General features: G+C 51.4%; 1 protein-coding gene across 24 annotated transcripts in view; it reads left to right on the top strand.

Annotated features, from left to right (window-relative positions):
• The window catches only part of LOC100875340 (cell adhesion molecule 2), a 57,325-nt gene that overhangs the window by 28,094 nt on the left and 1,749 nt on the right, over positions 1–27,482 (top strand). For 4 of the 24 annotated variants that reach the window (XM_076534541.1, XM_076534536.1, XM_076534542.1 and 1 more), the window contains 6 exons: positions 6,676–6,751; positions 12,208–12,334; positions 15,507–15,642; positions 17,255–17,388; positions 19,004–19,116; positions 19,238–19,311. In XM_076534541.1, the coding sequence (XP_076390656.1) occupies positions 6,676–6,751; positions 12,208–12,334; positions 15,507–15,642; positions 17,255–17,388; positions 19,004–19,116; positions 19,238–19,311 (660 nt within the window). Of the gene's footprint in view, positions 1–6,675; positions 6,752–10,482; positions 10,705–12,207; positions 12,335–15,506; positions 15,643–17,254; positions 17,389–19,003; positions 19,117–19,200; positions 19,312–20,338; positions 21,545–22,710; position 27,482 lie in introns of those variants that run through there. The other 20 variants (XR_013039048.1, XR_013039050.1, XM_076534538.1 and 17 more) reach the window with 20 other exon arrangements.

Below are 27,482 nucleotides of genomic sequence, written 5' to 3'. Positions count from 1 at the left end.
TCTCGATTCGATCGAAAATCCTCGCCGACGACGTTACGGGATCGTTGTCAGAAGGTTCGGTCGGCGTTTGCCACCGTTATAGCCGCGTAATTTTCCACGAAACGCCGAGTGCTCGCTAACGAGGTCCAAACACCCGACTCTCGACGTTTTAGCGGTAATCGTACTCGCCGAGAAGTTCTTGCGGCGCGTAAAAGCCGCCGCATGAATTCTTTATCAATCGCGACTCCGAACCCTGCTCACGTTACACCCTCAAATTCTCGTTCGCAGTTACTATCCGCTAGAAGTACCCACGTTTCCCTCTCGCATCGACGTTTCGACTTTGCTTTCCCTGCCGCTCGATAATTCTTAATCGCCTTTCTTTCGTCGCATCGTCGAGTTCACGAATCTCTTTACCCGGTAAAACTCCCTCGGCGATCGGGGAATTGTTCGCTCCTCCTGTCCCGTTCCGTCACGTCGCGTCGCGTCGCGTCGCGTCGTCGGACGTCTTTAAAGTTTGAAAAGACGCATCGTCGACGAACAATGGGACGTCGCGGACGAGCGGGCGCGAGCGCTTCCACCAAAGTTTCTATCGAACGAAAGACGCGAGCTACCCACCGCTGGCGCTCGTCCAAAGCGATTTCGAATTCCGCTACGAACGCTTTCGAGTCCCCGAATCGTAGATCGAACCACACGTCGAACACGCTTTCCCTGCAATTCGTTTGATACGATTTCCTTCTCGTTTGCTCTCCAACGAGAATCTACTTTGGTCCAGCCTACTTTCCGTGCTCCTCGTTGTCGTCGCGTTCCGGCCGGTACGAACCCGTGTCTTTCGCACAAAGCGGTCGGTTCAGGCGAAATACCCGATGGAAAACTGTGTCGGACGATATCGAAACTGATATCGCTCGTTGAATCGGGGCTTTTGCACGGCTCGACAAGAGTTAAACCTCGAGCGTACTCGATGTTCCATCCGTTCGGGTTCGGGCGATACGATTTTCAGACGCGACACCGGAATATCGACGAAAGTGGTTCCGTGTACGGAAACGCGGTCTCCGAACCGAGCACGCGATACTGAATGGAAATTTCTGCACGGTGAACGTAATCGGCAACTAGCAGCGTGGCTACCCATCGTCGACGGTCTCATTAAACATTCAAATGCGTCGACTGATCGAGCGTCGCTTGCCATACTGCTGGTATCGTGCGATCAAAGACGGTGTTCTCGTACGAAAAACTGACTAAAACGCCGATGCACCGCGTTAAAGCGAATCGTTGATCGAACATCGGAATCGTTAGCGCGACAGGATTTTTGGCGAAACTCGTTCGCCATTCGTCTTCGTTCTCGGTCGTCGAGTTACTATGCAGCGGTATCTCCATCGCGTCGCACGGAGATTACGCTATTATTGTGTCATGGCAGGGTTACGCGAACCGAACTGTGATCCCCTCGGGGAACATCGAAACGCGTCCCATCGTCGCGTCTGCTCGGCTCTGTCCATAAATATCGAATGATTGATTTTAATTGCGTCCCTCGCTTGCCAGCTGTCCTCGCGTTCGTTCATCGATATTGCGGCAACGCGTTGTTTTCAAGTTCATGGGAAGAACGAGTTCGCGGCAAACTTTTCGATACCCTTCTCGCCCGACGCAACGAGAAAACTTTTTCCCTTCGTATCGAACTCGTTCGCTTTTTCATCCCCATCTCGCCCGGTTATTCCATTGTGGGAGATTTTTATCGGAATGTTCGTCGAATACGTCCAACGGCCTAGATCGAACGTCCATTCGGCTTCGTTCTCGACTTTCTCGAGAAGCACCGCCGGGGAAAGGATATCGCCTCACCCTTTGGCAATTCCAGCCGAATACTCGTTGACCCTCCGTGAAAACCTCTGTCATCCTTCACCGCCCTTTTCGTTCGGAGAAACTTGCCGTATCGGAAAGTACCGTGTTCGGGGCGAAATTTCTACCGCGTAACGACGCCGGATAGAAACGGGATGATAATAATTCGCAAAGTTGGCTACTTGGTACCCCTTCGTCGCGACGCGAGTATTTCGAAAGCCCGCGAACGAGCAGGGACGAGAGGAGACGGTACTGTCGTCCTCGATCGCGCTCTTGTCCTCGTTCGAGTGGCCCGTCGAGTCGAACGTTTGCGGCCGAAAAAGGTACCGGATAACGCTACGCGAGCCCCGTTTACGCGATAATTAATATTAATGTCGCGTTTTAGCGTGCGTTTCAGCTGAGTCAGCCGGCACGAACCGCGCGCGACGCTCGTTGCGTTTTCTCGTCTATTCGCTCCTCTTCCTCTCGCTCCTCTCCCTGTTACCACGGTTTGCCGGGAGATCGAAAGAATCGATGCTCGCGAAACACGCGATTATCGCCTCCCTTTACCCCCGAGCCGCGTTCCGGTTGCTCGCGAAGACGGGGTTGTTAGCCGATTTGTACGCTCAGTTTTTTCGCGTCTGACCATAGCGCCGACGAAGACGGCGGCCGCGCCGCCCTCTGTCACCCAGCAGGCGTTCGAGGGGAAAATTTGCCTCGATAGCATTACGCACGAGGGTCGTAAACGTACGATCAGCGCGACTCAACGCGACACGCTTTGCTCGCGTCCCTTTCGTACGTTTCTTCCGTTCGACTTTCCTCCCTCTCGCTCTCTCGCCTTTGGTTCGTTGGTCTTTTTCTTTTCGCGCCACGCCACGAGGGCCACGCGCAGGGTGACGCGGTCACGCTATAACCCGGAAGCGACCCTTCCTCTTTCGTTCTCTCTCCTTTTCCCTGTTTCTCTTGTTTTCGTTCCAACTGCCAGCCAGAAGGGCCCGTCGAGGCTCGTAAAGACAAAAATCGGGACTCTTATCGCTGGATAAATTTATCGCCACGACTAGCGGGCTACGTACACGTTGCAAAAGGTTACACGCGCCCACCGAACGAAGGTACGATAGGAGGGAACGCGCTTTTATATCGCCGAATGAATTGTCCGGCCCCGGGCTACGAAACTCGTTCCGTGTGTTCGCCACTTATTTCTCGACAAAATTCGTGCGCGTAGACACGCACGTCGTTCGATCGGAAACGTGTTCGTCCGTTTGACGGAACACGTTTGCACGACATTTATCAGTTTCCCCAAAGACGCTCGCAGCGCGGTAATTTAGCAAGCCTTAGACAGCAACTACACGGGTGAACTGGATTGCTCGCCGAGTACTAGCGAGAAAGTCGTTCTCGATGTTACGCGTCGTCGAGCGACGATGAGCGTCGGAGTAAAACGTTCTCTCGAACGCTAGCTGCGAGGTTGAAAAATTTTACGAGGCACGATTTCCCGCGAGGTGAAAGATGGTCGGTGCAATAATGAAAACGTTACTGTCGAATGATGGTTGCGCGGTCGCGTGAAACCCATCCGAACGCGATAATACGAGGACGGCCTTTACCTTTCCGTGTCTCCGGCCTCCTTTCGAGGAGCGCTTTAATTCGCGATAAGTACGTAAGGGGGAATTTAGCTCGTGGCGTGACCAGATACGAGCTAACTGCCTACCTGCTCGGACAGCTACTATGCAGGATAAGATAACGACTTCTTGGACGTCCGTCCGGCGGACGTTCTCTCTATCGGGCAACAATTTCGTTTCGTCGATCGTGGGAGGTCCTAAGCGAGTAACGCGAAACACGGAACGCGGCGATCCCTCGCGTTCATCAAAGTCCGAGTTTCAAACGAATCCGAACGGAACCAAACTTCCTCGTGATCGAGAAAGCGCGATGTACGCGTGCCCGAGGCGTCTCGTAACGTCTTTCGTCGCATCGTTCGTCTCTTTGAGACGGTACGCTCGACTCGCGTAATTACACGCTCAGCGCCCAAAAGAGTCTCGAGAGCGAAGCGTCACTCGTTACAAGCTGACCGAGACCAAGGTAGGCGAGTTTACGCGCGAATGAAACGCTTTTAACGATAAGGACGTTAGACGTCGGGCGTATTCGAAAGCCGGATAAAGAGTCTCTAAAGGAGAACTACTGATTTACGCGTTCGTTTGACGCCAACTTTTCTCCGGTGAAACTCGTCTTGGATAACGATCGAAATCGAAGCCGACGACTATCCCGTTACGATGTCAATTAATTTAGTTCGCCTGAAAATCGCGAGTAAATCGGCGAAGCGACGGGAAACTCGGCGACGCGAACGAATCAGTAGACTGGAGAGACGCACAAAACGCTTGCCTCGTTCGTAGATGCACGCGACGAGCGTCGATGCATCGCGCGATGATCCGATGCCGTTCGACAAAGGGAAAAGAGGCGGCGTGTATTCAATGGAAGCTCGTAATACGCGTTTACGAAGCGACGCGTCTCGTTTCGATGCAATCGACGCTTTATAACGACGAGCAGTTACATTGTCGTTTGCGCGAACTTTGAAAATGGATTTCGAGCGAGTGTACAAGCGAGATATAATACGAAGGTCGACTCGGTTGACGCGTTCCGTTCGAGAAGTTTGCTAAAATCGTTTTCCGATTTTGCTAACGGGGAAAAATAATTCGTCGCGCGCGATAAACGTTGTCGTCCAGAGCGAAACGAGGAGAGAGACGACGTCCCGAGAGGAGAAAAGAGACGATAAACGGTGGACTTCCCGTTTCGCGGCGAGAATGCAGCAAGTTTGGCGCGGAGAAACGAGCGTGGAGTGACTATTCAAAGTCGACGCGGCGCGGCGTGCAATTAATTCCCGAGCGAAGAGAAAGCGAGTCGAGACGACCGATAGGGTGCCGCACTCGTAACTCGCGTCACGATCGTTCGGCCAAAAGCTGAGTAGTCGAGATTCGAACTCGCTTGTCTCGAACCGCCGCAGGCACTCTAATTTAACGGACGATATTCCGTTACGTACACTGGCACCGGCGTTTATTGTCGTAGCTGGGGAACGTTTGCCGGGCTAGTCGCGGCCAAATCAAAACGAGAGACACGCCGAATCGTTGATTCCGTGCGCGTCGAGTCGGATATCGATTCGCCTCGATGACTCCGTGATACGTTCAATAACTAATTTGACGCTCGTTAATGCGCGGATATGGAATTTGCGAGCAATCGAGTCGCTTGCCCGTATCGTCCACGCTTTCCTTTCGGATCGTCGGTCCGCTCCTTTCAGGACAATTTTCATAGAAACTCGTTGGTTGCGTTTCACCGAAAACCCACCTGTCGGGAATTTCCGATAGACGGTATTGGTTTTCCCCCGATATGCTTGAACAGGGTGCTTACCGCTTAACAGATCGCAGAACGAACACAATCGGCTTTGAATCGGTCTTTCTTCGACGAATCCGTTGGAAATGCAGAGTCTCTACGACCAGGAAACCGACGAGATGTAAATCGATACGGCCCTGGTCGCGTCCCAAAACGAACAGGATCGATGGTACCGTTGGTACATGGCCGAGGAACGTGCATCGAGTCCCGGTGCAACGATAAACCGTGCAACGACCATATTCTGTAGCTCGCATTAAAAACACCGGGGCGACGAGGGAGAGCGATAGAGAGAGAGAGAGAGAATACGCGGGAACGCGCGTACTTCCGATTAAAAAGTCCTTTCACGTTTGCGTAATTTGCACGCGAAACTGACGCGCTCGGCATTTCCAAGTCCATTAAGATCGTGGCTCGCGTAATTAGAAGGACAATGTATCTTGGTTCGTGAGTAGCGGATTAAGCGGAGCACGGTCGTAGAAGAGATTAACCGCGGGGAACGGTTCTTTCTGCGAGAGTAACTTACAAGCTGACCACGTACGCGAAACGTCCGAAACCCAGGAGGAAAAGTCGCCCCGTAGACGCGTAGTAGTTCTGTTCGCGAAGAAAAAAAAACCGCGATACGCCGCGCTGGGAGAATCGCCGCGTCGAGGGCCACCTCGAAATCACGTTAAAACGTAGGAAAAATTGCGTCCCTCTCAGGGAATAATTCAACCGAACTCGCGCTCCTTCTCTCCCTTTCTCTCCCTTTCTCTCGGTGTTTCTCCGTTTGCACGGCTTCGCATAACGGTGCATTACGGACAGTATATTTTACGATCCGGAGAAAGGTTGGCCCTCGGTGGAATAGCCGCAACGTACCGTCACCCTCGTAAAATATCGCGCGTGCTTAATTAAACGCGGCTCCTTTGAATCGCGCGTTGCTTCCGACTCCGATCGCGAGACCGATTTTACGTGACCGATCGAATTCATCGATGGCGAACGAAGAAGCGTCGTATCGGGTAATCGCGTTTCTCGTGACAAGCGCGACTTACGAAGTAGGGTCACGAGAAACAAGAAGGAGTAAGAAAAGAGAACGGTCACAAAGGAAAACACAATAGAGTTTGCGGAGCATTGTTTGAGCATCTAGTACAATCCACTCGCGCCCTTCGTGTCCCGCTCTCTTGGTCATTTTATCGAGCCACAAGTTTTCCGAGCTTTTTCTTCGACGCTCTCGGTCGTTGGAGGCTCGAGTCGACGCGAAGGTCGTCGGGGAAATTTTATTCTCAAAATATCGCCACGATCCGAATATACCTTGCTCTCGGGGTGGGTTTCGAGTACCGTTTCTCGAACGCTCTTACGTATTGTCCTCGGCGCGGTGGGTCAAGGCATTCGATGGACACGAACCGTGACAGGGTAATCGCTGCCCACGAAAGATACGAATCTACGTCGTCCTTTTGCTCTCTCACGCGATTCGAGCTCGAACGCGCGTTTAATGAAAGTGGTCGGTAAGTTCGCGTTTAAAAAAAATGTTTCTCTCTTCTGTTACAGTCGCCGGTCTACAGCTGCTTCGCATAAACGTTCCAGCGTACTCCCTGAGGGGCAAGAGCGCACTCCTCGAGTGCAGGTAAGAGTACTTGGACGCGTCGTAGCATCGTCGACCAGTCGTGCCGTCAAAGGGACGCTGCTCGCTTCCTCGTGGTTCGTACGAGTTACCTTTTCTCGATCGATCCGTTCGAACGGATCGATACTCGCGACGACGACCAGCGTGACTACGCGTTTCGGAATCGCCGTCAACGATGGTATCGCGACTTTAGTTTCGTCCACCGTCCGACGATGATGCACGCGAGATAAATCGATCCGCGGTCGTCCAGCGAATAAATCTCCCCCGAACGACAAAACGAGAAGCCGGTACGAGGGAAAACCACGACGAAACGGACCGATCGAACGATTTTTCTCTCTTATTTACGGGAAAAGAAACCGAGCGAGGAGAACTCGTGAGGACATCGATAAGATGCCAGCCAATAACGTATCGAGTTTACGCTTAGCGTCCGAACGGGACGATAAATAAGATTAAAAATAAGACGAGCAGAGGAGGATGGATCGACGACGATCCCTCGGAGCTAGGAACCCCGATACCGTTCCGTTCTCCTCGCGCTTTATTTATTTATACTCGCAATATCGTGGACCGCAATCCGAGCGAGAAAATTTCTTCTTATCTCTGCAGGATTTCTCGGCCAAAAAACACGCTCTTCGCGGCTTTCGAAATTCGCGAGTTCGTTCGCGGATCACCTTGTCTTCTCCAAGATGGATGAATCACCCTCGAACGTTTCCGACCCTCGGACGATCTTGCCTACAGCCAATTCGAATCTCGAATTAGCCTCCGAATGGTTTTCCATCGTCCGAAACGCGAGCGCGTCTCAAAACACCGACTCCTACGTCGATTCTCCGTGCAGTCCGTCCTTCCTGTCCGGGCCGTCGTCTAGCCGGTAATTGCGCGAAGTCAGTTAATGTCGAATCAAAGTTTCTTCCGGTAGGAAACGACGGGTTTCACCGAATTTCACCCGATAACGAATCTCGATCGTTCCGTGCGAAGGAGCGATCGGAAGATTTTAGAAAATTGCGACGTTTTTCATTTTTCGACTAGCGTGGAAAACAACGGGGTAATACCGGAGCAATACCCCATAAAGCGTTTGCCGTTTCAACGTTGCTCGTACTTCTGAAAATTGCGAAATTCCATTATCTTTGGTGTAATGTTATTTATAATTATCCTATCGATTATTTTTAACGTCATGAACAATTACGCGTAATGCGCGCGTACCGATGATACAGAGGTTTCGAAAATAATTGTAGGTGAAGTAAAATCGATACGAATTTGCATCGGGTACAACGATAATTCATCGGGAGCCTCTTTCTAGCGAACCGTATCGCGATCAACCGTTCGAAAAGAACTACCGGCAGCCTACAACGATGGCAGCCGTAGTACGTGTCCCCGATGGTATTTCGCTAATTCTTAAGTCGTGCGCGCATACCATCATGTTAATTAAGACGTAATGAAATTATGGCGTAACATAGCGCGTCCTACAATTACGGTTAGTCGGAATATGCATTCTAATTAGTGGCGCTGGCTCAACGACTTTTCACGATGAAAATAAGGTCGACCGTTGGGTACGCGGTACTCGTTCGTTCTGAAGTGTACTCGCTACCGCAAGAAACGTACAAAGAAGTTCGCGATCCACGTACGATCGATTCCCGGCGAAATCGGGGGATTCCTTCGGTCTCGATAGGAGAGTGTCTGTCCGGTAGACGTGTAGCTTTTCTCGTTCGACACGTATTAAGAAGCAAAGTTGTCCGTTTTCGCTGCTGGACTGCAGCGTAGCGTGGAATCGATCGTCGCGCTTCGAAACTCGATAACTCGAGGCGAAGACTTGGCACGGCGATATTGAATTCCAAGTTTTTTCGTTATTCTTGCGTTGCAAAACGTTTGCTCGACATCGCGAGGGCTAATAATATTTCCACGTTATCGGCGAGTTCGAAAGTTGGCGAAAGGTCTCTGTTCAGCAGGTCCAGGAGAGTAAACGAGGGAATCGAGGCGGTATGCTTTCCACGTAACGTCGTAAACGAGATGTTGAAAAGTGCGCGAAACGGCAGTAAATTGAAGCGTGCGCTTTTTCGCGATACCGTCGAGGAATCGTACGGAAAAAGAAGCGAGTCGCCACGTTCCGCAGAGATACCGGTTGTTCGATCAGGGATCCGTTACTCCCTTAACATCTTTCGCCTTTCATCGTCTTTCCACCCGTGGCTGTCTATCAAACAGAAAACGCCATCCACTTTCTCTCGTTCTCGTGTTCCTTCGATTTGGTCATCGCGCTTCGCTTCTGTCGCTTCGCGTTTTCCACGCTTTTCTTATCGCTATTCAATGCGCAGGTACAAAGATGCCTTTGCAGTCGAGCACAGAGCCGTGTCGCGAGTTTCGTTTGTTCTCTTTTCTTTCTCGAGGTATCTTTTTCCTCGTGTAAAGTTGCCAGTATATGCGCCATAATCCCACGCTCGAGCGCGTATCGCGCTCGGTGACACGAGAGAAGAAAAAGTACTCGACGAATATAGGGTATACGCGCGTGTCTGTACGGTTTGTCTCGTGCCCTCGGTTTTTATCGTATCGCGATTCGAATCGGATTTTCTACTCTTTGCATACCGTGACGTTTCGACGGTATGTAATAAACGCGTTCGACGCGTCTCTTTTATCTCGCGATACGTTTTACCGGTTTCGGTCATTCGGATGGCGACGAAACCGATCGAATAATTAACGAGCATTCGTCGGTAAACGGAAAGTCGCCGGAGATACGTCTAGCTGGAAAATCCACGATTATCTCGCTCGACGAACCGTTTTACTTGGCGCAGGAAGAGACAGACGTTCGCGGAGGAAGGAAAGAGTTGGCCGAGCGTGTACACGGTCGGGTTCTTTGATATTAGGTGCCAGCCGAGAGTCGGGACGGCAGCGCGCGACGTACCAAAGAGACGAGATCGTTCCCCGACGTAGGTATAAATTGCAAATTAGTTTACCGTCCTCGGCGAGCTCTTGCTCGTTGGTTTATCCGGCGCGTCGACCCGCTTCCTCTTTCCTCTCTCGATCCCTCCTATTCTGTCTCGTTTCTTCTCGTTCCAGTCGGCGTTCAACTGGCTCTAACATGGCCAACGATAAAGTTCCTTCCTGATTCGGGCCAGCCACCCTCCTCGTTTTCTCGTCGCTTCTCTAATTTCACCGTGAAAATTCGCCGAAATTTCACGGCGACGCGGAGACATCGAATTCTTTCGAAAGCGGCCGGGGATACCGAAAGTCGAAACGAGCTACTTCGGAGCAACCGAAGCTTCCGTTGCATCGCTGTCACGCGATACTCGACTGTTCTGTCGGTAACTTTTCGAGTCTTCTTCGTTGCAAATCTGTCGAAGATTCCCATTATTTCCGTGCTCGACGACTCTCGTGAAACGCGGTGAAACGCTTTCTTCGATTTTCGCCGAAGAGGAGTTTTCAACGTCGCCTTTGTGCGCGAACCGAGCGAACAATTAATTGCGACGTTGTTCGAGAAAGAGGATGCGTCTAAAAAGCGGCCCTTAGCTCGCGCATTAACCGACGACTCGCAAATCCTGCACGCGATAATTACATCGTGCCGCGGTACGCCGCATCCGACCTCGGTCAGATCTAAACAAAAGATTTTCGGTCTACGAAGTATCGTCGAAGGGGACGGAGCGCGACGGACGAGAAAATTGCAAGAGGAGAAGTCGCCGCACAACGAGGAAGAAAATGAAAAAGCGAAACGAAGGTAGAGAAGGAAGCGCGTGCGTAGAGGACGGATAGAGAGAAGGAAACTCCCGTAGGATACGACCCGGCAAATGAGCCGGAGGATGCAAATCAATCCCACGACGCAAGCCCTCGAAATTGTGCACCTACGCTCGAATGCGGCAATCCCTTTTCCGGTAGCTGCAGCCGGTAACCAGGGAGCTACGGCGACGACGACGTCAACGGCAGCGCCAGTATCCTCGTCGTCGAGCCAATCCCCCACCGATGCTTCTCTCCTCTGGGTACGTCGATGCGACGACCCGACCGTGTCTGCGACGATTCACCGATACACGCTATCGAGTGCTCCCGCAACTGCTTCGACGACTGACCGACCACCTCTCGTCGCCGTTCCTCCGCGTTCCCGCTCGTACGACGTTATTTCGTTGCTCCGCGTCTTCGGCGAACCGTACGCGAGTCGTCGAAATTGCTCGTTAAATTATTCATCGATCAGGGTTTATTGGCTCGCGCAGCGTTTCCGTGATCGTTTCGACGATCAAAGTTGTTTGTCGCGAGAAAAGAGAGAGCGAAATAAATTGTGGAAGGCGCGGAAGAGACAGACGAGTCGATCGTTGACCGACGCGAAACGTAATCGTGCGAATTTAATTACTTTGCGGATATTAATTATCGCGTAGATTATTCGAGCCGTGAAATCCGATGTACGCGTAGTTCTGCTCGACGGAACGAAGTAGCCTGTTGCGCGCGCTCGCCGCGTTTTTGTCGACGATTCGATCGAAGAATCTAATGGTCGAATTAGTAAAGGACGATTAACGGGACCGAAATCCGATCCGATTTCGTCGGTAGTTCCAGGAGAAAATCGAATGCACGGTTCTGTGTTGGAGAAATCCTTCCCCGGACGTTTTATTCCGTGGAACAGCGGAATTATCGGGAGTGAAAGATTTCCGGCTTACGGCGATGAAACGCGAACGAGCATCCTCCGGGGATTTTTCCGTTTCCCTGTTCGAGGATCGTTGAACCGGGGAAAAAAACTCGATTAGCAAATTGATGCGACTCTACGGAGCTACGCTCCGATCACGGATGTTGATCAATTATCCTAATTGTTGTTCGCCCGATTGGAATCGCGTCACGCGACAAAAGCTCTCCTTCGTGCTGGCCATCCCAGCAATCGCGTTAAAGCGCGTACCGGTAAGCTACCGATGCTCCTCGCACGATCCTCTACAATATCTCGCCACCTTTGTCTCTCGTTTATCCTGGCCCGGAGACTTTGATCGTTTTTTATTCCCGTTCCGGGTAGCTCGTATCGATAGGTTACGATAGGACGGGGCTCGCCTTTTCTAAACGACGTTGGATTATAACCGAATCGCTCGTATTCCCGTCGCTTGCCCGAGCCGAAGGATCAAACGGGCAAAACGAAACAAAACGAGACGGGTCCAGACGAAACCGATTCCGCGAAATATCGGGTAAACGGAAAAATCTCCGATATGCAAAGCAAAGAATCCGTCGAGCATTCGATATTTCAAATACATTGTCGGAAGCGGGTAGTAGGCAACGGTTTCCATTACTCGCGCGCAATCCAACCATCGAAACGGTCGACCTCCGACTAATCGAGAAACGATTCGCGGTTCGCGCGGCCTCCCTTCGTGTTCCGTCTTCTTTTGTCCCGGCTCTCGTTCGATTCGTCCAATCGACGAATCACCGGCATCGTTATCGCCGTGTTTTCCGCGTCGGGCTTTCGTCGAGCGTTTCTCACCGATAAACCCTCTGCAACGTTTGTTCTCTCGTTTCAGATACGACCTACAAGGGGACAAGCTTTACTCCATCACGTGGTACAAGGATCACGAGGAATTCTACAGATACGTGCCTAGAGGGGAACCCACGAAGCACAGCTATCGCGTCGAGGGCGTTAAAGTTGACGTGAGTTGAAAACCCTCTCGTGTCCCGCAACCTCGCGCGAGTCTCCCGAGCGAGACTCTTTGCTATCTGATCTCCGGATTGCCGCGTTTCGCGCGTTGCCCCGTCGCATCCGCATTTTGGATAACGTTCCTCGAATTTGGGAATCGATCGTCTCCGCTGTCTTGCCGTCCTCTAGAAAATCGGCGGACGTTGTTCTCCGAGTTTCTCGATGTCGACCGGTGGAAAATCGTAATCGGCGAAATGGAACGCGAAAGTCGTAACGAACGGTTGCGAGCAAACCGAAAGCCGGAAACGAGAACGGTAATTGGCTGGGTGGTCGTAAAGATGTCCGTTTAGTCGGCCAGCGAGGGCGACCGGCAAAGCAAAGGAAACGGTGTCTCGCGAATCCGCTCGCGAAAGAGAAAAACGCGAGGCTTTACGCGTTCGTAGGGGACCGTACGACCGCAAAGGGGCGACGATAAACCGCGAGAACATCGGAATATCGGATCGTTTGCAGTCACGATAAACGTAAAGTCCGACCTAATCGTACCGGTTGTGCTCGTTCCGAGCGAGTCGTACGCGTTTACGCTCGGTAATATGCGCTGGAGGGAGAGGAAATCGGAATCGCGCGTACGTTTCCACGAACGATCTTCGACGTTCCCCGCGAGCGATCTCGCGGGCTACGCGACGTTCCTTTAGACGTAAGAGCCCCTTCTATTCAATTTCGCGTTCGAATTTTATTCGACGTCGCTATAAAAGTATTTCATCGAGCCGGTTGAAAGGAAGAGGCGCGACGGCAGGGAGGAGAGAGCGTGGGTGAGAAAGCATAAAGTTGGCGATACGTTTCGGTGTACGCGGAGACGCGTTGTCCCTGTACTGCCTCGTACGGAACGAGGTCGCCTTTATCGCAGCGAATAAATGTTTGACGAATCGAGATGGGGGATGCGAAAGGAGATCGTTGCCGTCTGTCGGCGCGGAACCGAAGAAGACGCGACGCGTCGAGACGAACGAAACGGCGTAAAGTCGTATATAAAGAAGATGAAAACGAGAGGAGAAAACGGGGATAAAGAGACGAGGCGCGTTCGCGTTGGTCGAACCCGATCGATCGGCCGGATCGCGGGAGTGTCTCGAAGACCGAGAAAAGCGAGACGGATCGCGAGCCTCGTCTATTCTCGGTACGGTACGTCCGTTTCCGATTCACGTTTTGGAAAGGCACGAAAGTTCCGTTTTCCTCGACGCTCGTTAATATCGGCCGACGCGTAACGAGCATTACGTGAGTCGAATCGGCTCATCCCTTTGCCCGGTTCTCGAGATCGAGCAGAGCGAGAGAGAGAGAGAGAGAGAGAAAGAACGCGGCTATTAATCTGGCTCGGCCCAATGGCTCTCCGATATCGACAAAGAAATTTCTCCGTGGACAAAAGCGAGCGTGTCTTTTCATCCCCTTCCACCGGCCCTCTCGGATACGCTCTCGTCGTGACACTTATTGGAGTAGCAGGGAATTAAGTGGATTTAGCGGGCAGAGTCGTATATTTCTACTTCGGGCTCTTTCGACTTTTAATTTTCCCTCTCGTTCGCCCCTTTTGCTGCCTTACGTAACGCCGCCGCCGCTTAATTTCGCTATCTGAAAATTTTCAACCGCCTCGCCGTTGCCCCGATATACATTTTTTCTTTTCTTTCGACGGACCAACGACGAGAGAAACCAAAGAGTCCCAATTACCGTCTGACCCTCGAGTTTCGCGGCAAACTAATCGACCACGAACGAGAGGCGATTAAACGCTTCGTCGAGCCAACATCTTCCCGTTAACGATGCGTACACCGAGATCTTTTCAGCCGGTTCAACTTTCCGAATGCTCGGAGATAATCCGTCGTTGATTAATTTCCTCGTTGAAAACGGAAGCGACTTCGAGATTAATTTTCGGATCGAGGAAAGCGTTTAGTCCGCTACTCGGACAATCGATCGTTCCTTAGCGAGCGAATTTTTCCACGCGAAAGTTTATCGACGCGATCCCGTCGGCCAACGTATCCGAGAGAAACGTCCCGAAACGGAGAGAGAACGATCGCGAGTTCTCTCTCGAAGCGAGTCACGTTTTATCGGACCGCGTTCTCGTCGACGTAACGCTCCGCGTCTCTCTTCGGTCCTCTCTCTCTTCGTTGGCTTTCGATTCTCGCACGACCGTTACGCGATCGACCCAAATCGTCCCGTCGCGTCGCGTCCGCAGGACGAAATAACCTGCTAGGTAATGCGATTCCCGCGAACGTTTCCACTTGCCCACGCGTTCTTCTCTTATTCCGTGTTTGCCCCTAACTTTTCTCGCCGAACGTAAACCGATTTGTCGATCGAGAAAGTTTGCGTCCGACCGACCAACGGACGTGAGCGCTTCTGCGCGCGCTAAAAATTTCTTGCAACTCCTCGCGAAGATCCGAAGGAGTTTCTGTTTTATCTCCATAGAAATGGAAGATGCCCGCGCGGGGTTAAACGGATTATCGTCGTCTCGGTTCCATTAATCGCGGATCTTTTCTCTCCCGCCACCTCCTTTGCTCCGAGAGGAAAATCCGCGAACGAACAGCGGCTACGAGGTAACGTGGAGTCGTTCCGGCGTTGCCCGCGAGAGAACCGCTTCCACGAACAATGTCGGATCAACTTTACCCGGCTCGCGACCATCCGCTTCGCTATCATCTATCTCGCGGAAATAACTTCCGGTACGTTAGCGCCGGTACGGCGGCAACTATGGCAATAAATCGATATAAGCGCGTAAGCCTCTTACCGACCTAATAGCGTAATATTCTGTCTATGAAGAATAATTTGAAGCGGTAGTACGCGATATCTAGAAAACAGAGTCAAAAACGCTCGAAAAAAAAATAATCGTCGCGGCCTCGTCCTCGAACGAGGAAATTTCGAAGCAATCGCGCACGGCAAATGGAACGCGACTGTTTGCTCGTCCGCTCAAACGAGTTTTCGTTCCGTTCGGTTCCGCTCCGTTCCATTTATGTATCGGTAAACTTTTACGGACGGCCAGCGAGAAAAAACGTCCCGCTAGCGAAGCATCGCGTCAAAGTCCAAAGGGTTTTTTTCCCCCGGTAGACGAGTAGCATCGATCCGTCGATCCGATTCTGGAGGACGCGAAGATTCCACGACCGCGACGGTCAAGTAGACGAGGAATTATCTTTGTAACTGACCGATCGACTGTTTCAGCATCGTCGGTCGGACCATCAGCAGGTTTTGCTGCAGAACGTGAGCTTGCATAGCAGCGGACAGTACAAGTGCGAGGTGAGCGCCGAGGCTCCGAGCTTCAACTCGGTCAGCGCCGAAGCCCACATGGAAGTCGTAGGTAAGCCAGTCTCGCCGGTACGCGCTGTCCTATTCCGTTCCGTTTCATTCCATGCCATTCCATTCCGTCTCGTCCCATTCCAATTCTGGCCCGCTACGCTAATTAATAATCCTTTGATCGCGGCTATCGCGAATAACCGTAATTCGAGCAAAGCTTTCGTCGTTTGCGTATTTCGACGGTCTCGATTCGGCCGAAGGAACGAGTTGGCCAAATATTTCCCGGAATTACCGCTCGACGTAGCGGGCCAAATTGCCGTTTTCGCCGAGCCGAAGCTGCCGGCAACGAATTACGATATCGATCGAGTCGTAAACTCGATTATTCTTTCGCGCGGAGAAATCGTTCGCCGTGAATCGCGTGGCGTGCTCGCGATTCTCGTGGCGGGATCGTTTCGACGCGAAACTGGAACAGCCTAACGGTCATTCTTGTTTTGTTGGTCTTCGTGCGGCTTCGGTTTTAACTCGCCTGTTCGATGCGCTTCCGGCAGACCTACGACAATGAAAAAGGTTCGACGCAGCGGGAGCGAACGTTAAATTTTAGGATCGCGTAAAGACGAGTCGAAGCTCGATAAATATTACGGCGTCGTAAGTTTCGAGCCGTCGCGTCGAGTCGTTGCGAGGACGAACGACTCGAAGAGGGACGAGAGCAGGCGAATAGGAGAAAGAACGGGAAGAAAAGAGCTTGATCCGATCGTAAGAGCATCGGCTCGGTTCGCGAAAGGAAGTACATAGGAGCCTTTTAGGAAGGTCGCGTCGAAGATGGTCGCGTCTTCGAAACGGCCAACTTTCCTTTCTCCGTCGCGTCGTTCCTTCTCTGCCAGTCCGGCCGCTCTTCCCGAGCCATGTGCACGATCGATAACCCACCACGTACCCGCCATTACCGTACCTTTACCGACCTCGTGGAAAATTTGGTGCCCGGCAAATAACCCACGGGCATCGGCCGTGCCTCTACCGAATCGCTCTTTTCCGTCCTTACTTTCTTTCCGCGTTTCATTTTTCAAGCAGCGCCGTTTCCTCCCTGCTTCTCCTTTCGGAAACCAATCTGTTCGTAATCTCGACTCTCGTCGACTCTCTTCTCTCCTCTCCTCTCCTCTTTGACGTTTCTCTACGTCCTCGCCTCGCGACGCTGTTCGTTCGGTTGTTCCTTAAACTCTCGGCCCGCGCGTACCTCGATAACGAGCAGGAAAAACGAACGAGAAGAAGAGAGAGAGAGAGAAAAAAGGGACGTCCCTTTGTAATCCGAGCCGCGTATCTCGGGGCGGAAGGTCGATCTCGAAAGGATCCAGTCCGATCGGCGAAGTCGCGAATGGCTTCGTTGAATATTCCGAGCGACAGCTTCTTCTCGCGGACTTATCGAAGGGGATGAACTTTTATCGCGTGCCTGCTCTCGAAAACGATTCGACGCGGGCGACCGTTTTCTCCAACCGGGATAGATTAAATCTCGAACCGGGAACCTGGAAAATCTCGCGAAGATGCGCCGGATAAGAGTCGCTCCACGACAGTTGTTACGCGTTCGTCGCGATATAGAAACGCGTTCTCGAAGCGAATGGCACGGAACAAAAGTACCGTCCGCTCGGACGATCGCTCTCCTTTTAACATTATCGCGGTGATTGCAGTTTTGCCGCAAGAAGGGCCAACGATAACCGGCGAGGAAAAGGTTTACGCCACCGGCGACGTCCTCGGGTTGAATTGCACCAGCGGCAAGTCTCGTCCGGCCGCGATTCTCAAGTGGTTCATCAATGGCGCCGAGGTGAGTGCTAACGTTTCGGTCAGCGTCGAAAGTTCGAGAAACGTTTGTCGTCGCGCGATTCAGTTTTTGTCGTCGATAAACACGGGACGAGTAGTCGGTCGAAAGACGCGGATGGAATTTGGTGTAGAGGAGCTCGAGACGAGAGGTTCGTTAAACGAGGAGGAAAGAGCGAGAGGGAAGAGGGAGAGCTTACGCTGGTAGGACTAGCGATACCGACAACGACGACGTAGAAGACGACGACGCTTGATGAGCCAAAGCTTCAATTAACGAGCTCTACCGAAAGCGGTGGTAGAATGCAACGTTCGTTACTCACACCGACGCGACGCGAACCACCGCAGCAAGTAACGCGAGATCTTCTCGTTAACTTTGGACACCGAACATTGAACCGAATCGAGAAACCGAAACGTCGCGGACAAAAGTGTACGGGGAATCGATAATTAATGCGATAGAGTCGGAAGCGATCGGTCAACGAGTCGTAGTATTATTAGATCGCTTTCTCGAAGCGTTTAAACGTAATCCGCAAAGTGGAGGCAGTTGAGACGGAAGCGCGTAGACAGGAGAAGGCGCGTGTTCCGAGCTCGAAGATTAAGTCGATGAACGTCGATGTTCCTTTAGGGCTTCGGCCGCGAATCGAGCGCCGGTGGCTCGAAAAGTTTTCTCTTAGCCGTTCTCCTTGTTTCTTCGCGCTCGCGCCCCCTCGTTTCCGTTCCTCCTCTCGAGGAGGAAAACTTGGCAGCGTTCTTCGACGATGTCCATTAGGAGTTGAGCGAGTTTAGCGCGGCACTTAACGCGAGTAATATTGTTTCGAAAACGTTCTCGTCGACAGTTTCGAAAGATTCGACAAAGCCGATAGCTGCGTTCTACTCGCGTCGTCGAACGTTGCCTCGACTTTTCTCCGACGTGCTCTCGGAAATCTGTCCCGCGGGTTGCGTGCGCGCGCGTTCGATCACCGATCGCGTCCCACCTCTCCGTCCGCGCTTAATCTTCGACTCTCTTTCAATTACGCGCCGTCGCGTTATCGAGCGCAGCCCCTCAATGTCCGGAGTCGGGCTTTCCTCTCGCGGCTCGTCGGAATCGACGCTCGACGAAAACCGAAACGTTGGCTCGCGGAGAGAACGCCAGCCACGGAACGTACCGGCGAGGAGGAGGTTGGAGGAGGGGTTGAAAGGGACGGGAAGCGGGCGACGAAGCAGAAAAATGCGACGGAACCGCGCGTCAAAGGAATCGCGAGAGACGAGAGGATAGCTCGGCTTAAAAATGATTTAATTTTCGAGACTCGTTTATCTCTTCGGCTGTAGCCCGTGCACCGAAGCATCCGACCAGCAAATTTTCTCGGCAAGAGTAATACCGGTCGCGCCGTTTCGCGAAAAGGAAGACCCTCCGCGTTCGGTTAGCCCGCGGCGAACCATTCAGCTTCCGTTAGTTTATCCGTCGCGTTAAATCGTCCTGGCGGCTATCGCGACTTCTTTTGCCCGTAACGCGCGCCCGGGAAATATTCCCGGTCGTTTGCGCGCGTATCGGTACGAACGGTCTGGCCGAGAATAACCAGGATCTCTGGTAGTTACGATCTCGATAGAACTCGCGGAGAACACGTTCCGTCGCTTGTTCGTTTCAGGTGAAGCCCGACACGGAAATGGAGTTCGAGCTGCACGGACTCTACTCGGTGATATCCAGTTTACGACTCGAGTTGGAACCGAATCACATCGCCGGCGACAAAATAAACGTAAGGTAATTTCGCTCTGGACAATCTCCTCCCCGACACCACCGTCACTCTACCATCACCATCTCACCACCATCGCCTCATCTCTCCAGCCCGACGATTAATGCGTCTCTGTAAATTTTGTCGAAGATGCGAGGCGACCGTGGAATTGGATTCGAACTCGGACGCGCCGCTCGTCGAGACGCGCACCACGGAAGTCTTCGGTAAGCTTTGCCGCGTTCCGCTTCGTCTCGCGATTTCTTTCTTTGCCTTTTTCGCTCGCGCTCCGTGGGGGTCGAAAGGGGGCTGTGCCCTTTTCTTGCCGTCTCGCTCTCGTCCCGTGGTCGCTTCGTTCCGAGAAAGACGACGGAGAACGAGGCAGGGGGCGTTAAAACGACGGACGCGTTAATTAACGCGAGTCTGACGGCGCGAGAAACGATTACCTCGTTATTTCCGAGCGAAAGTGGCGAGCGAGCGAGAGAAAGAGCGCGGGAACGCGTTGGAGTCGCTTTCCTAGAAAGGAAATTAAGCATCGTTCGCGCGCTCCGACGAATTAAGGATGCTTTACGATCGGTTGTCCGTGGAAAAACGAAGGAGATCGTAGTAGCCGCAAAGTCGATTCTCGGACGAAACGAAAACGATAATTTACGCTCGTTAAACGTTCGATCGGCTCCCTTTGACGCGCGTTCGTTTCGCGACTCGCGCGAGAAGGAAAGAGGACGGGAGAGACGATCGAAAAGTTGGCGGGACGGCAAAGGTTGGTCGAAATCGTCGGAAAGCGCGGTGGGGTACAAGTTGTCGAACATCGGGTGGGAGGAAAAGAAAGAGGGGGAACGTCAGGACGAAATTGCTCTTAACGATGTTCGATTTTGTCGTTAGTCGTTGTCGAAAGCGACGTATACGTAGCGTTGCGCATTTACCGTCCCCGTTTCGTCGTTCGCTAGATCGCATCCGGAAGAGAGCGAATTCCCGTAGGCCGAAACTTTTCCATCGTGGCCGACTCCGACGAAAGGGATCGAGGACAGACGTCGCCGAAGCGAAGAGCAAAGTTTCGGCCGCGTCGGCTTAAAAGTTAAAATTGTCGCGAAATTTCCAGCGGCTTCTCTCGCGGATCGAGACGTAGAAACCGTATAGACGTTCTCTCTCTCTCTTTCTCTCTCGCTTCGTCTCTCTCGTTTCCTCGACCGATTCGAGAAGAGCCACTTCGGTAATCGATCGACGAACCACGATTTTGTTCGACCCGTGTTTCAGTGGAAGGACAGGCGAGCGTCGCGACATCTTCGGTGTACTTGACGTTGGCGAGCGCGTTGATCCTGCGATTAGCGTCGCTGGCTTAGAAACGCCGCGTCTCGATCGGCTTACGCTCGCGTTGGACAGAGGAGAGAGGAACGAACGAAGCGGACGAGTAAAGAAGAGTAAAGAGAAGAGGAAGAAATGAAGAAGGAAGGGGAATCGACGCCGTCTGTTCGATCGTTCTCGGCAGGGACGAGAGACGGTCGACGGAAAGGGAACCTCGAATCGCCGACCAGCGAGAGGATTTCGGGAGCCGTTGACCGGCGCACCGAAACTAAACGACGTCGGTTTCCGGAGAGCGAGCGCGCGTTTCGTTGATCATCGAGGGTAGAAAAATAACGCGGATAATCGCGCTTCAGCCGCGATCGATGAGCACCGCTTCGCTCCTGTCCAACTCGACCCGCGAATTCGCCGGACGCGAGGACGGTAGGGGGCGTTCCAGGATTATCGTCCCGTTTTACGGCACGCGACTCGAAAATACGATTTACGAGCCTGTAAGCCGATTAATTTGTACGATTCGACGTGCACCCGCGCTGTACAGTGCAAATGTTTGCCGAGAGCGTAGAAAATCGGGCGATTCTTTCGCGACACGACTCGAACGATATATCCGGATCGGTCGCCGCGCGCGCTCTCGACGACGATCCACCAGCACCTCGTGTTTCTCTCGCATTACGCGCACCCGCGCAAAGCACGACCGCGTCTCGTTGTCCACGACTAAAGCTTCGAAGCTTCCGTTACTAGTTCGTCGTACCGTTCCCCGGCGTACGTTCGTTCGCGCCAACCGGAATTCGCCAAATTCCTCGCCCCCCCCCCTTCGTCGTTCGATTTCCCTCCTCGCGGTCGACTCTCTGTGTTATACTTTGTATATAGCCTGCGATCTACGTCACCCGCCCACACTCCCCTGTATCTACGTACCTTGTCGATTTTAGAGACGGCTCGATCGCGTCCGAGCGAACAATGATAAACGTGCTTTCCGTAGAACTTAGGCTACGGTCGCGGCCAAAGACGGACGTTTTGCCCTCTCTCACCATCCGGTCGTCGACGTTCCGAAACCTAACCGGACAAAACACTGCGTACTCGTGTGTATGGCCTAATGTATATAATGTATACGCGTATACATATATTTCGCATATTTAGTTAAATAAATCGTATTTCATTATAGAACGGACTCGCATCGATCGCTGCTTTCCCACGTTTCTCGTACGAGCCACGCGACCATTATCCTCTTACGAGACGGACGAGCGCGATCGGAAGATCCCCCGGTTCCGGGGGCTGCTCGATCGAGTTTCGCTGGTCCGATCTCGGCGTTACAGCGTGCCGTTCGAGAAAGAATTAATGGTCGTTCGTGCCGCAGGACAATACGGGCTGGGCTTCGTCGAAGGAGCGCCCCTTAACTCGATACCGAGGGAAATTCTCGAGAGGATAAACGGTCGGTCGACGCGGACCGACTCTCCCGGAAGACGATCGATGCTAATGGCCCGTGCCAGACCAGACGCCGCGCCGCATCGACTCGTCGCTCGTCCTTTGAATATGTATCGACGCGTGCTTTGCTTTTGCCTTTGCCTCCGCCTCTCTTTGCCCTTTTACCTTCGGTTCCGTTTCGAACCGCTTGGCCAGAAGCGTCGCAAACACCGACAACAAGCGGACGGAGAATATCGGTCAAAGCCGTCGAGAGAAGACGTAACGTCGGATGTTTTCGCGAGTTCGCCTGCTTTCCGGAGGTAGACGACGCCGCGTCAAAAATACCTCGCCTAGTCGATAATCTTCCGAGCCACTTGGGCCACTGACCGAGAAACGAAATCTTTTAAATTTATCCCGGTGACCCGAGCGTTACTCGAACCGAATCACGGCATTCCAGACTCGTTCGGGGATGATCGATGTCCCTTTCTTCTCTCGGATGACCGAAGAACTTTATTAAAATTATTATAATCCTGCGCGGCTCTGAAACCGACTCCGTTCATAAATTTCCTACGTTTCGATCGAAGCTGAATTGAAAATTTCAGATTGAATTTCGAGCTGATCGATATTCCGCCGTAGCTCCTTTAATTAACTTGTTCGAGTAACAGATTTCTTGCTCTTTCGTCGTGTCCGACCTTTTCCTTCGAAACTCGATTTATGTCTCTTTACTGTGTCGCCCGAGCGCCGTTTTAATATTAATAATAATCAAAATGGAACGACTCGATATTCTCCGTTTCGCTTATTTCGGCCACGCGTTGGCCAAGCGGTCTCGTCGAACGCGTTCTAACAGTCGCAATTATCGCGAGCCGTTTCGAAATACGTTTACGAGAACGGCACTCTCTAATTACGCCAGAGAAAACTTTCTTTCGCAGCTTCCTACGACGCGACGTGCTCGCAAACTCCTTCGAACGGCGTTGCAGTTGGAGGCGTTTAAAATTCGAAGACCAACGGTAAGTATCTGCATCGTCTCCTTTTTTTCTACTCCATCCACTAATTTTCCTTCTAATGTCGGGTTGTAGCGAATTCGCTTTTTAATCGATGTCTCTGATACAAAGTAAAATCTCTGTCAGAACTTTTTTCAACGGCTCGTTTCTTTTATTTGTCACAGGGGCATAGCACGCGAACGAATCACGCTCTTTCGCGCACGCGACGTGACACGTAAACGCAATACGACAAAACGCGTTTCGTTGAAACTCCGAATTGTGCGAGATTAAATTATCTCTAGTATTAAACGATAGAGGTTTAAATATTTAAGCCATCAACGGTTTTAAAAGTTCGAGTAGTCTACGTGTAAAGAACGATAAATATAACGTTACGGTACCAGAGTAAAAGGAAGAAGACCAGCTGCAATTATGTCCGAGGCGAGCCTAAATGCCTTCTCGTAAATCAGCCCGGTTGAAACACCTCGAGTCCTTATCCTTGTTCTTTGCAGCTTTATTCGCATAAGTAGTTTTCCACCGATTCGTCGCTATCTCCGGCCTTTTAACGAGGGCACAAGGAATAAAATGTTTCGAGTAATAATCTGTTCGCGATACGAGTTCGTAAACGTTGCAATTCCCTCTTGACCGTGTCGAGTAGCAACGGTAAATAACGATTACAACAGATTTATCGACGAACACGAGTATGGCCAATCGTTTCGATGAATCCTCGAACGAGTATACGCGTGTCGTCCAATTACTCGATCGCTCGTCTCGCGATTATGCGATCGCGTACACGAACGAAAGATAAGTACGATATTTCGGTTTAATTCGTATCGCTCGCTTCGGGCACGCGTTATCCTCGATTTACCAACCGTAAAAAAACTGTTGGCTAGAAAAGCACCGATCACGGATAGAAGCAACCCAATTTCGAGCCTGCAATTGTTCGAAAACCATTAACTTTCGGATCGAATAAATTGCGAGTACGTGCGAGTGCAAGACTTTTACCGGTAAAAGCGATAGACACACGAAAGCACCGTAACGCAACGGTTCTATTCTTGGGATACCTCGAACAAACTCGGCCAAGGAATAAGAGTACCGATTCCAGCTTCGTCCTCGGTACCATCGTGACGCTTTTCGAAGAAGAGCCTGGCATTGATCGACGTACTTTCAATATTTTACGCGCATTATCGAGTTTACCGTGTCACTCGTTCCGAAACGAAGGATTCGCGGAGATCGTGTGCCGATCGTCCGAGTATTCAGCGGCTCGTTCTCGCTCGTCGACCCTATTCACGCAGTCGCTTTTCCCGCCTCGAGACGCGTATCCCCTGCGACCCGGCCAAGCAAATAAACCGAGAACGCGAGCTTAATTGCACCCTTTCTCTCGCCTCGTCTACACAACCTCTCGTCTCGCTGAGACTTGGCAAACTACCTACCTACTACGGTTTTCGGTACGGCTGTACGAGCGGCAGCGTTTTTCAAACGCGAACGCGCTACAAATCCAACCGGCAAACACGCTAAGCAAAATACCAGACTCGCAATTTCCCCGTTGAACGAAACTTCATGACTCTCGAAGGATTACGTCTTCTCGACTCGAAACGGTCGCAAAGAGAAGCGCGTTATCATCCTCGCTTTCTATCCACCCTAACACGGACTGGAAGCAAGCGCCCAGCATTGTGCAGCGTCTATCGAAAGGGACGAGAAGGAAGTTTCTTGGAAACGTCGCGATTAACGGCGGAAATTAGATCGCCGGAATCGAACGTAATATTTTATCCGTTTTCCAGCGACTCGTAATGCTCGGCGAGGCGAACGATAAGCGCGACGCGAACAGGATAACCAGGCTCGGTAGAAGCGCGCCGCACGCTCGAAAGATTTCGATCGGACGAAACAAGTATTCGCGAGCAACGTTCCGTGCACGGTGCAAACCTAGCGCAAATATTGATTTTCAATTACGGCATTCGTGACTTCGCGCAATGTCCCTGCGGGAGCGTGCTGGGCAGCCTTGGCATAAAATAAACCGCAATCTCAAGGTCCATCTGGTTGCAACGTGCTTCGGGATCGATTTAGTCGACCCTACTCGCCGACGAAAACTCCACGAAGCTCGCGACGGTTCTCGAAAAATCGAAATCTTACCGGAAAGTGTCGCTCGAGAGCACAATCGTGCGGGAGGCGTTTTCCACGATGGCGAAAACGAGTCGACGAAATCGAGTGGACCGAGAGCACACATCGAGTCGTAGCAAAGCGGTCGTCCTTCCCTTTGAGTTTTGCTCGGAGATTCCCTCTTGGAGCCCGTTTGTTTGACCCGAGCATTCGGGTTCGTTGGAAAGAAACCGCTTGCTGCGCTTTCTACGTCGTCGGTTTTTCGAGAGGGTCCGAAACGCGTACGGTCCGTGACGTTCGTAACTCTTCTGATCGATCGAAATTACGTTAAAAGCTGTCGCGAACGAACCGGATTGGACGAGGGCGGAAGCAATGAGATCGCGAGACCGCTGAAAGAGTAGCCAGGTGGCGAACGGCAAAGAAGGCAGACACGAACGGAGCTAAAAAACATTAATTAATTCGTGCCGCCTTAATTGCTGTCCGCGGAAGTTTTAAAGGGGCCGCAATTACGCTTGATTTCGTTCGAATTCGCGTTCCAAGGAACAGTAGCTACACGGTCGCGAAAGCTTCTTAAATAGAAGAAAAATACTCGGATGATTCCGTTCGGATTCTAATTTCTCTTGCCTCTCGATCGATCCGAGCGTATGTTCGATTTTTGAAAAACGACAAAGAAGCCGGGCGAGCGGAGGATTCCCTACGGCCCGCCAGCTATCGGTACTCTTAACGTCCATCCAATTTTTTCCCTCGAAATTTGCTGGTAAACCGTGTTTGAAAAGAGCGCTACTCTCGACGATTTCAGCGAGGAATCCGTCGGGTACTCGGTAAATTTACGAGCGAAGTCGATGCACGGATTAAAAGGTCCGTTCGAATCGAGGAGATCGCGAGTCGCTCGCGGGACAAACAAGGCCGCGGAGCAAATAATAGTAGCGTTTCGCGTTGAATGTCGGAGGTTGTCGAAAAGTTTGGAAATCTCGTTGCACGCGATACGATACGCGTACGGGAGGCGAGTGACGCAAACGTCGACCTCGAATTAACCGAAAACGCGAGACGCGCGAATCCAGGCACCTTGAATTACGGCTTTCGACACGAATGTCCGTGTAGCCACCGGCAGTTACGAAAGCTCGAAAATTAGTCGTCCTTGCGAGACGAGCCGAAAACATCGATTATCCGATGACCCACTTGCCGGACCGATGGCGTAACCTTAATTACGTTCTGTTTCTTTTTTTCTCCGATCGGTTAATCGACTCTGGCCGGGACAAATTGCCGTCGTCGTCGGGTCGATCGAATTAGAAACAGCGACGGAATATCGATGCCCGTTTCCGCGAAACGTCGATTACTCGGACCGGTCGGCTCGCGACGACGTTCGATCAGGTCGAAAAAATGATCGTCCAAGCGGAAACGAGTCCGTCGAACCGTACGCGTATCGGGTGTTACGCGAGCGTTTCGTTAGGAGCGTTTTTACAAGAAGTCGAAAAGCAGTCGCCGAAGATCGTTAGACGAAGCAGAAACGAAGAGGGAAGCGAGGGAAACGCAATAAAGGGAAAAGGCAGTTTCGAAAGCGGAAGGAACACGGTTCGACCGCCATGAAAATGCTTATCCCTGCGAGAAAATGGTTCGGTCGCGTACTAGACGTTAACGAGATATCGTTAACGTCGCGTCGGCAACGAAAGCACGTACACGTTTTTGCTCCACGCGCTCCCGTAATCGACCAGTCAGTTTACGGGCTCGATTTACCCGTTCGCGCTGCGCCTCCGCCAACGCGTTACAACGGATGGTCTTCTCTCGCGCGGTCCTATTTACGGCCTCTTCTCGCACGGATCAAACGTCGACGCTGAATATTTTCCGAGGTTTGTATCCGTCGCAGTGTGTCGTTTGGCCAAGCGGAACAAAAATCAATCTTGCAACTTACACAGATATTAACATTATGTTTCGATGGTAGTCGTGGCATCTCCACGAGATATAATTTATTAAGACTTATTTTCATTTTATATTTTTACAATTATAGAATACGGCTGGAATAAAACTAGCACACTGGTTTTATAGAATAAATAATATATATGTAAGACGGATCTTTTATTTCTGGCATAGAGAGGCGATGAACGACTACTTCAATTTGTTTCACTGAAACAGACATCCTTTTATTGCTACATACCTTGCTATTTACAGTTATTTACAGTAAATTTACCTGAAACAGAGAAACGACAATTATAAGTCAGTTCATTGCCCCTCTTCTAATTACAGTTTCCTTAACATACACTAATTATATTAAATCGATTTTATTTTGAACTGTACGCGTGCTGGTTACTAACCGTCACTCTCTATCTCGATAATCTGGGGTTCATGACAGAGTGGCGCGCCAAATTTAAATTAAAGAAAACGTTTCTTTACGTATAATACAATAGAAAAATTTGTATAATGATTTTGTATGTTTATTTTATTGCTATGTTCATTTAACTGTTAAATAATTTAGCAAATATATATGATCATTAATGTTTAATGAAATATCGCGTTTTTGAAAAACCAATAAAACGAAAAATAATTCAGTATTTTTGTCCTGCTGATTGGCCAAACAACACGCTGCGTCGCCGCGATCCAACTCTGCCATTCCGATTTTTAACCCGTTCGAT

This window comes from Megachile rotundata, chromosome 8 (genome assembly GCF_050947335.1).
Source record: "Megachile rotundata isolate GNS110a chromosome 8, iyMegRotu1, whole genome shotgun sequence".
Lineage (NCBI taxonomy): Eukaryota > Metazoa > Arthropoda > Insecta > Hymenoptera > Megachilidae > Megachile > Megachile rotundata.
This window is presented reverse-complemented; position numbering and strand designations above follow the sequence as displayed.